Source organism: Nymphaea colorata, chromosome 12, assembly GCF_008831285.2.
Source record: "Nymphaea colorata isolate Beijing-Zhang1983 chromosome 12, ASM883128v2, whole genome shotgun sequence".
NCBI lineage: Eukaryota > Viridiplantae > Streptophyta > Magnoliopsida > Nymphaeales > Nymphaeaceae > Nymphaea > Nymphaea colorata.
Window position 1 is genome coordinate 19,300,478 of NC_045149.1, and position 12,906 is coordinate 19,313,383.

The 12,906-nt window shown below is 39.5% G+C and overlaps 1 protein-coding gene and 1 long non-coding RNA gene across 2 annotated transcripts; both read left to right on the forward strand.

Annotated features, from left to right (window-relative positions):
• The first annotated feature begins 1,328 nt into the window (after positions 1-1,328).
• On the forward strand, positions 1,329-2,149 carry LOC116266340 (uncharacterized). Its single transcript, XR_004175338.2, has 3 exons — positions 1,329-1,462; positions 1,742-1,885; positions 2,004-2,149. It is a non-coding gene; the product is annotated as an uncharacterized LOC116266340 (long non-coding RNA).
• Positions 2,150-8,425: 6,276 nt separating this feature from the next.
• On the forward strand, positions 8,426-12,836 carry LOC116265471 (protein NRT1/ PTR FAMILY 5.2-like). The gene is made up of 4 exons (XM_031646075.1): positions 8,426-8,609; positions 10,191-10,408; positions 10,660-11,210; positions 11,862-12,836. The coding sequence occupies exons 1-4, from the start codon at positions 8,474-8,476 to the stop codon at positions 12,718-12,720; spliced, it is 1,764 nt and encodes a 587-aa protein (XP_031501935.1). The 5' UTR covers positions 8,426-8,473; the 3' UTR covers positions 12,721-12,836.
• Positions 12,837-12,906: the final 70 nt, after the last annotated feature.

The following is a 12,906-nucleotide window of genomic DNA, read 5'->3' on the forward strand; positions in this document are numbered from 1 at the left end:
GGGATGAATTTGAGGAGCCAATAAAAAAGCCATGTAAATTTTAAAAAAATTTATTTATTTTATATAAAACTTTTGAAAAATAGTATTTCAATCTAAATTTAAAAACTTTAATTTTTGCCTGCCTCTAAATAAGGGTTTTTCATTCATTTTTGTCTTTGCATAGCTTAGAGTTTTCAAGTAATAATTTAAAAAAAAAAACACACATATATACATGCATGTAGACATGCCATTGCAGTGAAAAGTAGTTCACAAAACTAGAAAACAATAAAAAATAAAATATTTTTGAACTTATTGTTTTGCCATGGGTTTAAACATAAACTCAACTCTTTCAAGCCCCATGAATTGGGGCTAGAAATTGATTTTCCTTTTTGAATTCCAAAAAAGAAAAACGTGGTTTAGATTCTGCTTATAAAATTATTGTTTTTTTTTTTTTATGTATTCAGGATGCGTATGATTTTGAAGTATTTTAATTGAAAGGTTTGGATGGCAAAAAGTTGCAGGAATCTCGAGTCACATTGGGAGCAGCACGCGGGAGGAAGCAGGGCTATTAGTTCACGGGAGACGCTTTTAAGCCAGCTTCCTATAGTAAGACGAAATGAGAAATTCATTGAAAACAAAGAAGGACAAGGTGTAAAGCTACTAAAATCAAGGAAAAAACATTACATATATGTACAAAAGAGGGAGAGAGCGGACAAAATAAAAATTCATTAAAATCAAAATGTGGTGTCAAGACATTACTAGTAAAAGCATCTTATAATAACAATTAGCAAAATAAATAAGAACAAATTACATGGGGAACAACAAAAAGAGTAGAACAAAAGCAAGAGGAGGAAAGGGAAGAGAAGGAGAGCTAAAAGTTATTATGCGGAACAAGGTAGATATCTGCCTTCACAATACATCCAACCGAAGCAACACGCGCTGTTATGTTCCTGAATATATGATTGTTGCACTTTTTTTAAACCTACGATCAATAACAAATGAGCCAGAAAGCGAAGAAAATAAGCTGTTGATATTTCTGTAGATTTGGTTGTTGTGTTCTTTTCAGAGACCCGTTAGATAATAGCCAGTGAACAACGACTTTGACTATGTAGAGTCACCTATTTATATTTTTAGAGCCGTAAATGGTTGAAAAAAAAAACATAAAAAAACAGAACAAAGAAACTAATATAGATTAAATTTTGGAATGGATTGAGGAAACACTGTGTTAGTGTTAGGATTATGCAAGGATTGTAGTTGCGAAACGTTCCGCAAACAAGTGTTTGGTTAGCTTTGACTTGTATTTCAACCTCTTTAGAAAACCCGCGCCCTTTCGAGTTGCGCTGCTGTTAACCCCTTGACAGAGTGAAGCTGCGGGCCTACGGCAGACCGTCGCCACTCGCCAGACTACCGCTGGACGGCCGCCGGACGCCTGAAGTGCCACCGGACTGCTACGCCGGTGAGCGTGAAGCCGTGACCAGTGACAGTGAGTCACTTCTTGTTCTTGTTCTTCTTCGTGCTTTCGTCCATTTCCGGATTATATTGTTGTGCGTTGTGTTGCCGTTGCCGCTGCGTCACAGCGTCAAATCCGTCGGCCACAGATTCGCCTGATCACAACTCACTGTAACTCTCGCTGTGTTCTCTTTCTTTCGATTTAGGCGTTTAATTAATTAGCCCATTTTGATTGCTTTGTGTATTTCAATTCGGGGTTTTCTGTTTGTCATGCGTGGGTTGCAGACTTTCATTTTCTGTTAATCCTGTGCAGAAATGGTGTTCTTCATTACTGTGATCTTTTTGGGCAGCCATCTATCTTAAACCCCAGGGACTGTCTGATACATTGTGTGGCTTACCTTTGTACATGGCTTCAGAAACAATTCAGACTATTCAGTGACAGAAGTATGACGCAAAGGTGAAGCATTAGCAGTCTAATTCATGATTTGGTTTTGACTACCAGAGTTTCTCATCAGTTCTGCCTGCACGTAGATTTATGACCTGTGTGTGCAATTTTAATCCATTTTTTATAGCAGTTCCTCCTCAACAGCTTTTCCAGAGCCATTTTGATGCGTAAAGAGTTGCTGTTTCCAACAGAGCTTCTTCAACAGCTCAATCTGGATTTGTGTAGACATCTTTTTCATTTAGTTTGCTTGTATCCTTGCTGATGCATAAGATATTAAATAAAACCACAATACAGCTAATTTAAATGGGTGCAACTAATTTAATGGATTATGGGTACTATGGTTAGCAGGTCAAATTACTGATTATACACTTAAAAATCCTTAAACTAGATGTGAATTGTGTAATTGCTAAGCCAATGTTATCTCATTTAGTCAATAGTGCATCTCTTACAATTACAGCCTTATGAGTGTCTAGAATTTTTAAAATTATATATATAAATTACGTATATAAATTAGATGGGTTTTATTAGCTTTAATTCAGCTAATAAAATCTGATCCAAACATGATATACATAAAATAGAAGTTTGTTTAAATCATAGGTGCATAACATATATATATATATATATATATATATATATATATATATATATATATATATATATATATATTGTTGCTTTACAAGTTGATGGCGTCATTTCATGCACCAGCTCTTCTCTCTCCCTTACGTAATTCGTGACGAGCGAAGACTGATCTCTTTTAAAAGTCTCGGGCTAAGTCAACCAGCAGGGGTTTTCTTTATTTATCTTCTTGCCTTATTTCATCATATATCTTTAAAGTGTGGGGACGTGAAAGCTGAACCAACAACCAACCACGGACTGGCCGGTTAGTGTTTTGGTCAACAGAGGATAAGCGCACCATGTAGCAAAGACGGGAAAGAGACTTTAACTGGGTCCGGCCTACTTCCACTAGAAAAAACAACTTTTTTTTTTCTCTTTTTTGTTTATTTTAGTATTTAAGAGTACCGATTCAATTGATTGAATTCTTCTCTATTTTGATGGCTAAGATAAATATTTGAATCTAGTTGTTAATCAGATATAGATGCCTTTACTAGACCCAACTAAATGGATTTGAAATCAAGCTTATGCTTATATGCATGACTTCCCTAACTTTGCCGAAAAGCTAAAAGAGTCTCTAAATCTTTAAAATTAGGCAATATAAAAAAAAAATAAAGTTAGAGGGGGAGTATAAAAAGTAAGAAAAAGACCAATTTGGAGCACTTAACTTTTGAGCATGTTTGAATGATACAAAAAGGTGAGATTTTTTTGTCGTAAGGATTGTTAACCTTATGATTGGATCTCCCCCCCGTAAGAATCGGGCAAGGGTCCCCATGAGACAAACTTTTCCTGCTTTCACACACGAAAGCTACCATGATATAACCTCATAGGAAATAGACAAGCGTCCGCATGAGAATAAAGTTTTCTTGGCTTCATACACGCTTTTAACTAAAGGGTCAGACAACTTGTACAGGATGACAGCAACATTTGTTCGTCTCAAACCAAGATGCCCAGCAGGACAAGGAGAAAGTATACGGCCACGCATCTTCCAAAGAGCGACACACAAAAAGTGCTAACAAAGGAAGTCAAGTCAGGAGTTGTATAGAAAAATTCAAAAATTTGTCGCGTTATTCTAAATTATTGCTCTAATGGAGCCCCAGTATAGAAAACTCGTGTTTGTATCGGGAGGGACATCAAAACAGAGAAAAGACAGCGATTCACTTGGACTTTTCCAGCGCAAACAAGTGGATGTGAATGTCAAAAAATAAATGAAGAAAGGAAGCTCTAACCAACGCAAGGACCCAGGGAAAACGCTGTCCTGGACAGGGACGTCCAGGCGGAAAACGCCTTATTTTCAACCAACGCGCAAGGACCACTTTTGCAATATCTTTTTCATAAAACCGTGATTGGGACTTGAATCGACAGAGGATCGGGTTACTACGTCCGTAAGTTGACTAGTCGACTTGGTCAAGTTTTAAAATAACCTGAATTGAGTGAGTTGGGGTTCAGTTAAACTGAGTCACAAGTGAGTCAAATGCGAGCCTGGCCAACCATGCCTCTTGGCCATGTTTTCTAGCGATCTGAGCTGACTCGAGCAATCCTTGAGCCAACTCGGTGAGTCAGCCAACTATGGTCTTTTTCGGACGAGAACAGATCAAGATGGGAGGCCGCCGCGGAAGTCTTGTTGATGGTGAACCCACCCCTACCAACTTCAATATATTTCCATCCTCATGCTACACCTTTCTCCCAGAGGGTTGCATCACAAATATCTTGTAATATAATTATACATATATATACATATTCTGTATTAAATATATATGAATCACATATTTAGAATTGAATATCCTGTTTGTACAAGAACTTGACGTTGCAGCCTAAGGGTCATTTTAGCGACCAAGCCGCCAACTGCGTACCTGTTCTTGGTACTATCTTTGTTAATAATGTAATCTAGATACGGCCCAGCTGGAATATAATAGTTGTGGTTGACCGACGTTTCATTCACATGAAAATTTAAAAATTAAAAAAAAAACGTGGGCTTTGTCAACGTGAAAATAAAAATAACTTACATTCCGCTAAAGTACAATTGCATCATCAAGCTTTAAAAAATAGAAAATAAATAAATCCATTTTCTTATCTTAATTTAAAAACAGTTAAAATCTTCTTATTGTTAAAAATGCATCTCCTATCACATCCAAATGTCCATGCCTTTTAAGACGCATTGAAATTTGGCGATTCTTAAGACGCAATGAAATTTGACTCTCTGACTTCTTTACATTCATTTATGCAGTTTCCATTGTATTTCTGGTGCTTTTTCCCATCCAACTCTCCATCTCTCTAGTTACCAAGTTATATTTCAACGCTACGGATATAATCATCATTTCGAGCAACCGCCTAATTAGAATAATCCATTTAATCGCTTTATTTTAGCTGCCCAATTAAGATCTCGTAACCTATATATGATTAACTCTCCAAAATTTTGAGATGATCAAAGGTTCTTATCTTCATGACAGTATTTTCCTGCATGCACATTCACGTAAATTAATATTCTAAGAGTGAGGTTCTACCTTCTATACAGGGGTGGAGCTAAGGTAGGCCCCGCTTGGCCCCTGGCACCCTGGACCCATCTCAATATTTTTTTAAAATTATTTTTAAACTTTAAAAAACTTCTCGTTCTTCGGGCCTTTTTCGGGCAGTGGAATTAATACTTCTCGCTCACCCGAACTTTTAGGGTAGATTCATGGGACAGTTACAAAGTACTTCATTTGCGAGATGAGCTTTTAGGTTATAGAAAATTACTCGAACCCTGATATAATTACATCCCAAGTTGCTTTTCTGTCTAGAACTTAGAATAAACCACGTCCACGATATATTTATTGTTATTGTATTATATTTTTGTGAAACTAATACGGAACATTTCAACGAAAATATGCAATTAATTTGATAACTACTTATTTCGGAACAGATCCAATAAAAATGTCACTTATAAAACAAGGAGGATCCTAAACTATAAGTACTCAACAAGGATGCCTAGATTCAAACGGATCCCATGGGTGCCGGCGATTTTTGAAATACGGTGCCAGTAGTTTGTCCAAGTATAGACAAGGGCTACAGAGGGAGCTAGCAGAGTCTCGACAATAAAACACACTTTTTGTTTTCTGATAGTCATAGTACAGCTGGTCGGGTTACTAAGAGACCCATCGTCACTTTGATTCTTGTGGCTACTGTAGTAAAATAACACTTTAGTTGACATATGTTTCATCAGATCCCCAAGTAACCCTGGACCCCAAAGCGGGGTAAGGACAGAGGACTTTGGCGCTTTTTTTTGGCGGCTCTGGCGCACCCCAAGAAACTAGATGTTTCAAACTTTCACACTTGGAACATAAGTTCCTTGATTGATGCGATGTTCATGCTAGCTGTTGAACAAGCATATGTCACTTTCACAACTACCGGACTTGAAAAAAATGGCCATGTTTACACCAGAGGACAAATTAACAGAAGACGTATGCAATTTGACGCCTAGATGGATCATTTTCTCTCATAAGAAATGAGCAAGATGCATGTTCTTGATTTCTAGATTACTATAGAATTTTCTTGTGGAGTTCTCAGGATTGGAAAGCAAGCGGATCGAATCGGGGTAACGAAATATATTAGATCTGGCTTTGCTAAAATTAACAAAGACCCAACTCATATCATGTTCAACTCATCCTGATTCGAAGGTGCATGTGCATTATTTTACCCGATCAATGAAAGGGAATGGGTTATGATTCTCACCATGAAAATCTTTGTCTGCTTGGTTGTTGGCTTTCCATCTTCCCCACATTTTTATTGCTTTCTGAAACTTAGAGCACAAAGAACAGGTTTATGTTGTGGAAAAATGATCGCACTTTAGACTTTTATGTTCGCATTTTTTTATTCGGTTGCTATCTAATGGTCATTTGCGTGCTTGAATTTAGTGTAATACTATTGTGTATGTCCTACTATAGTCATGTTCTATCTTATGAGTTGTTTTATTTGATGTGTGCGAGACATAAAGGTGCATGTTTAGTTTTATTTGGTAATTTATTGATGAAAATGTCTATCATGTTTAATATAAGGATCATTCACAAAGCTAGCTAGTGGACTAAGGTTAACAAGTAATTGTATTTACTTAGACAAGAAGTTTGAGTAGAACTTGACTAGAAGAAGACTACTTCCAACCATTGAATTCTTTTAAAGAATTTTTTAGAGGGATAATTTTGTTCTTTTATTGTTTATGACGATGGCATACTCATAGTAATTGCTCAATTGATGAAATATTTCTTCCTAGAGAGAGAGAGGGAGAGAGCTTCCTTGGATGGAGTTTATTTTCCATGTGGTTTATATGTTTTGTTTTCCATCGTGTTTGTATATTGTCTTTTGGTTTGTGCATGCGAAGCTTAGAGCAGAGAAAGTTATATATTTTATTTTCCATGGTGATTTGTGCATTTGTCAGGCGGATTCAGATTTTAAATTCAGATTGAGTTTTATATGTGTATACCCATATTCGATTTCCACTCTTTTTGAAAATCGTTTTAATGGATAATAGTGCAGTTCTGACTTGATCGTGTGTTTGGATTTCGTATAAAAAAGACCAAAGTTGGACTGAATTCAAATTTCAAATTTGGATTCACATACAATATAAACTTTTCTTCATTCACCTCCGAATCCAAATATGTGAATATTAGAAGGGAACACTCAATTTGAATGCAATTGATGAAATTTCTTAGGCGCAGGCTCTCCCTAGGTTTTCAAAAATTTGAAAATTTAAATTCGACAAAAAACCCTCTAAAATTTATAAATAAAAAAATTGAATGTCTCCAAAAATTTTGAAAAGATTATGAACGTGTGCTCCTGCAAATTTTGCTCAGATCGAAGAGGACTGAGATTCACATTCGGCTTTATGTCTGACTTTCTAAGATCCAAATTCGAGTCCCACCAGCTTAAGTGCTCGTGATTCTGGACTTTGTTTATGATCATCCAGGTTTTTTTCTTTTTCTTTGCAAGGACCAAAACAGATCCATATAGAGAAAATATCAAGCGAATCTACTGGCTATTTTTTTTTTTACTTCACGAAGCTATCCTAAAGATTGAACATTTGATATTTTATGAATCTCCTCACATGCGCATACACCAAGGCACGCTTCCACACACACACATAAATGTTAGAGAAGACAAAATTATGACTGTGAAAAAACATATCTACCTAAACTTTTATAATAAAACACTTTATCATTCAAGTCACATATATCATTAGAATCCAATCCATTAACATCCGCTTTTGTATGACTTTCAGGCTGCTGTACCCCAGTTTGATTCCTTGATCCTCTTATAGCATTGATGTGCGACACTGAAATAAGAGCCAGGTTTGTGTCGGCCCAATGTCTTAACTCGGGTTTGGACTCAGTCGGGCCCAACCTAGTTATAAATGAAAAATAAAAATAATTTTTTTTTTAAAATATAAAATAAATTTATTAATATAGAATACATTTTTTATAATGAAATATGTATTATTAATAAAAAAACATTTTTTAAAGGTTATTGGGTCAGATAGATCCCTTATAGGGTCCATCGAGGCCGGGTTTTTCGAACTCTGGCCCACCTTGCTGAGTCAGAGGGTCCATCCAGGCCGGGTTTTTCGAACTCTGGCCCACTTGACTGGACCGGCAGCCCGGCCCGGTGCCCACCCTTAACAATGATGAATCTCACGCACGGAGCCGGGCAATATCAGCGGGCCCTCGTCGTGCTGATCCATATCCGAAACCGTTCCAAGTTGGCGAAGGGTACACGAAAATGCCGACCCGATCCAACCAGTGGGAGCACGACACCGCCCGCCCTACGCTTCAGTCTTCACTAGCGTTGCCGCACGTGGATCCAAAGCGGAGTCTGTCCATAATAGGGAAAAGTGGGACCCGGACTTGAAAGGTCCAATGATCCAATCCACCCTGTGAGGTTATAAACTTATTAGTGAACTGACGCCACAAGCAAGAGAAGGAAGAGAGAGAGAAAGAGAGAGAGAGAAAAGATTCGAGAATGGAGGAGAGGGCGGCAGTAGGAGGAGGTGGTGAGGTTGAAGCCGCTTACACCAAGGATGGGAGTGTGGACCTCAAAGGGCGGCCCGTCCTCAGATCCAAAACCGGTGGATGGAAAGCCGCTTCCTTCATCGTCGGTAACTCTCTCTCTTTCTCTGTGTTTATGGAACTGGTAAACTGCCAACAATCATCTTCCATCTTGATTAACCATGGAGTTCAAGAACTCAGAGCCGACGGTTTTGCTTCGATCAATTGGTAGCTAAGGATTGAGCGCTCTGTTGGCTTTTGCTTCGTTGGAGGAGGCCGAGAGATCAATAATAGAAATGCTCCTGTTGGTACGATTCTGCGAGACTCAGCCTGCTGTCTGCAGCGGCTTGCTTATCTACAGTACCTGTGAAGGAGCAACCTGAAAGACTGTAGTATTTCCAGAAAAGCTTTTGCACACAGTTTTATGAACTTCTTTCTTAAAAGAACAAGAGTTTTAAGTTAGACTTGTTGTAGTTTTTCTGCTCTGTTTTGAGATTTTTGTTAGCTTAGCATATCTTCTGCGTCTCTCTCTCTTTCTCTCCAGTTATCCGATAAAAATTTAGCTCAAAATGAACACGGAACATGCGCTTGACGTATGACACGGAATTAGGGAACTAAGGATTACTGAGAGACTAAGAAGTGAGGTAATACTTTAACTCATGATTCTTATTAGAAAACACTCACAAAATATGGATTTTATGGCAAGAACCTCCCATCTTTTATGATGGGCAGTTTTCCTTTTCAACAAAAAGTTTATCATAACTCGTAAGAGAGAGAGAGAGAGAGAGAGAGAGAGAGAGAGAGAGAGAGAGAAAGGAATGAGGGAGTAAAAGGGGGCTAGGTTCAGGCCGCAAAAGTTGGTCCGGGCTAGGCTGTTAGCCGGCTGGGTGACCTTGTGGCCAAAATAAATAACTTGCCTATGAGCTGATAACTGGGCCCAGTTTCTCAGCTTCCCAGCCACCGGATGTTCCAGTTTGACCCACTTTCTCCAGCCGCCTGGATGTCAGCTGGGGTTGGCCATTGCCCCCACGTGACCTTGACCAGAAAGGTGGACTCATTTTGACATTGCTCTCTCTCTCTCTCTCTCAAAATCTACGCTCCATGGCATGAAAATATTTTTTTTTTAACTGAAAACCATCCAAAGACTTGACAATATATTCGGTCAAAGGTACCATTTGGTGCACCAATAATATTAAATAGGTAAAAAGTTTTATGCATCCTTTTTTGAAGCAATCCTATGCCTTAGGAGCAAGGAAAAGAGGGGAGAAGAGACTTCCATCTCTTCTTGGAGAGCATGCATCAGAATTGCATCAAAAATAGCAAAAAGACTTTGTGTCAAATACGTTTACTCTTATTTTATGAGCATTTATTTTTTCCTTGTACCCACTTTCAAGTGGGCACCCTCAGTTGTTTTCTTCTTCCAATAAAATGATACAGTGGCCTCAATAAACGATACTTAAACCGGAAAACAAAGTAAGTTTTGGCAATGGTATATATATTCGTTCTCATTGCACCGACCATTTGGATTCTTCATGTTGTTATTGAGCTTCGGAAAGCTGAAAGTTCGAGTTCAAGATCCGTTCTAAGAAACAGATTCAGGAATTTGAATTTGAGATCCGCGATAGCATGCTGGGGAGCACATGCAGTTACGTTGGAGAACCTTAACTTCTGGTTGTTCTTCTTCTCTGCAGTGTATGAGATGGTTGAGAGACTGGCATTCTATGGCATTGCCACAAATCTCATAGTCTACCTCACAACACAGCTTCATCAAGGCACCGTTGCTGCTGCAAATAATGTCACCAATTGGGTAGGCACCGTTTGGATGACCCCGATCTTGGGAGCTTATATCGCAGACGCCCACCTCGGTCGCTTTTGGACGTTCGTCATCGCATCCATCATCTACCTCTCAGTAACTCTCTTCTACGACTTCTTTTCTTTCCAACAGCAGTCATAACACGCGGCTAACAGACCGTGAACAAGTTCACCATTTGGATGAATTGCGTTCATCAATTTCAGTGAAAGGCTAAACCATGTATAAAATGCAAACGGTGTAGATCCGATTATATATTGAGGTTTCCCCTTTAGTTTGTGCAAATGAAAGTATCAGTATCACCACATTACAGTTCTATGAAAACTGAAACCGAATTTACTGTAAAACAGGGAATGGTGTTAGTGACACTATCTGTTTCAATTCCCTCCCTCAAGCCACCCTCCTGCCAGAACCAAGACAGCGGCTGCCGAGCTGGTTCACTGCAGGTCGCTGTCTTCATGGTCGGGCTCTACATAGTTGCAGTGGGCACTGGAGGCACCAAGCCTAACATCTCGACGATGGGCGCGGACCAGTTCGACGACTTCGAGCCCAAAGAGCGGAAGCAGAAGCTGTCCTTCTTCAATTGGTGGATGTTCAGCATATTCTTTTCCACCATCTTTGCCAACAGTTTCCTGGTTTACATCCAAGACAACGTTGGCTGGGCCCTTGGCTATGGGATACCTACAATTGGGCTCATTCTTGCAATTCTTGTGTTCTTTGTGGGCTCTCCACTTTACAGACACCAGAGGACATCGGACAGCCCCTTTGCCAAGATGGCCAAGGTTATAGTGGCTGCCTTCAGGAAACGCATGGTGCCTCTACCAACTGATCTCCATGAGCTGCAGGAAGAAGAGTACGCTAAAAGTGGCCAGTTTCAGGTTAAGTCTACTTCAAGCCTTCAGTAAGTTTTCATTTGCCATTACGTAGTTTCACTTCGCCCAGTCATAATCTCTGGTTGTTTTTCACCAGGAGCACTTTGTGAGTGTTCCATGCACCCAAGATTGGGGCAGGTTTATGAGACAATAGAACTATTGTTTCATGAACCTGCTCAATTCTTTATAGCAGATTCATGAGATGTTCCTGCTGCCAAACTGTCTGCATCACAGGTTCATTTGTGTGAATGTCTCCTAGATTAGCTGCAAACCCAAGAAATATGACAGTTCATGAAGAAACATTATATTCTCTATAAATAGGTAAATCAGACATTGTATGACTGGGAGGATTTAAGAGACATGATTAATCCAATCTGTTTTGACCCAATATATATTTATTTGTGTGTGGGGGTTTTGGGGAAGCATTTTTCCTGAACTAGCTAGTGTTGTTCCTGCAATATCCACCTTGCGCTTTATAAAATGTGAATTATTGAACTCATTTTTCCAAAAGTGAATGGTGAATATGATTCTCTCTCTGTCTGTGTATGTGTCTGTATGTCTGTGGGGAGAGAGAGAGAAAGAGTGAGGGAGAAAAGCTTGTTTACTGAACTAGCTAGTGCACTTCCTGCAATATTCACCTTTCACTTTATATATGATTACCAAACTTGAGTTACATGCAGGTTTCTTAACAAAGCAGCGGTGAGAGTTGGGCCAAGTACCGCCTGGACGCTCTGCACGGTGACTCAAGTGGAGGAAACGAAGCAGATGATAAAGATGTTCACCATCTTCCTCGCCAGCTTCATCCCCAACACCATCACGGCCCAAGGCCACACCCTCTTCATCAAGCAAGGCACAACCCTGGACAGGAGCTTAGGCCCACACTTCAAGATCCCTCCCGCAAGTCTCACCTCCTTCGTCAACATCTCCATGCTCATCAGCCTAGCCATTTACGATAAATGGTTCGTTCCTTTAGCAAGGAAATACACCAACAACCCAAGAGGAATCACCATGTTGCAGAGGTTGGGAGCAGGACTGATTTTGCACATCATTATAATGGTCATCTCTGCTTTAGTTGAGAAAGAGAGGCTTAGCTTTGTCGGGCACCATGGCCTTGAGCACAGCAAGGATGCCATTCCACTGACGATCTTCATCCTCCTTCCTCAGTTTGTTCTGGTTGGAGTGGCTGATGCCTTGGTGGAGGTCGCTAAGCTTGAGTTTTTCTATGACCAAGCGCCGGCGACCATGAAAAGCTTAGGAACTTCTTATTTTACTAGCTGCGTTGGACTTGGCAACTTCTTGAGCAGCTTTATCCTCAAGACTGTGGCCAAAGTCACCAGTCATGGTGGAAGAAAGGGCTGGATTACAAATAACGCTAATATGTCTCGCCTGGACTACTACTATGGTCTGTTGGCAGCCATTAGTGCTGTGAACTTCATTTACTTTCTCTTTGCTTCAAGACTCTATAAGTATCGGGCTGAACCAAGTGAGCTTGATGTGGAGTTGCAGAAGCCATGTGAGCCGAGAACCAATAAAACTTAGGCTGTGGAAGGGTCAGGTCACGGAGGTGTAGTGAATGTTGGCAGAAACGCTGCTAGATCTGTAAGAATTATAGGTCGTTTATATGAAGGAATTATGCTGGAAGTTGATATATTTTAGTGACGATCTTCCTAAAAATCTGAACATCTGCAAACCTGATCAACCTCATAAACTTTGTCGTTTAATTCC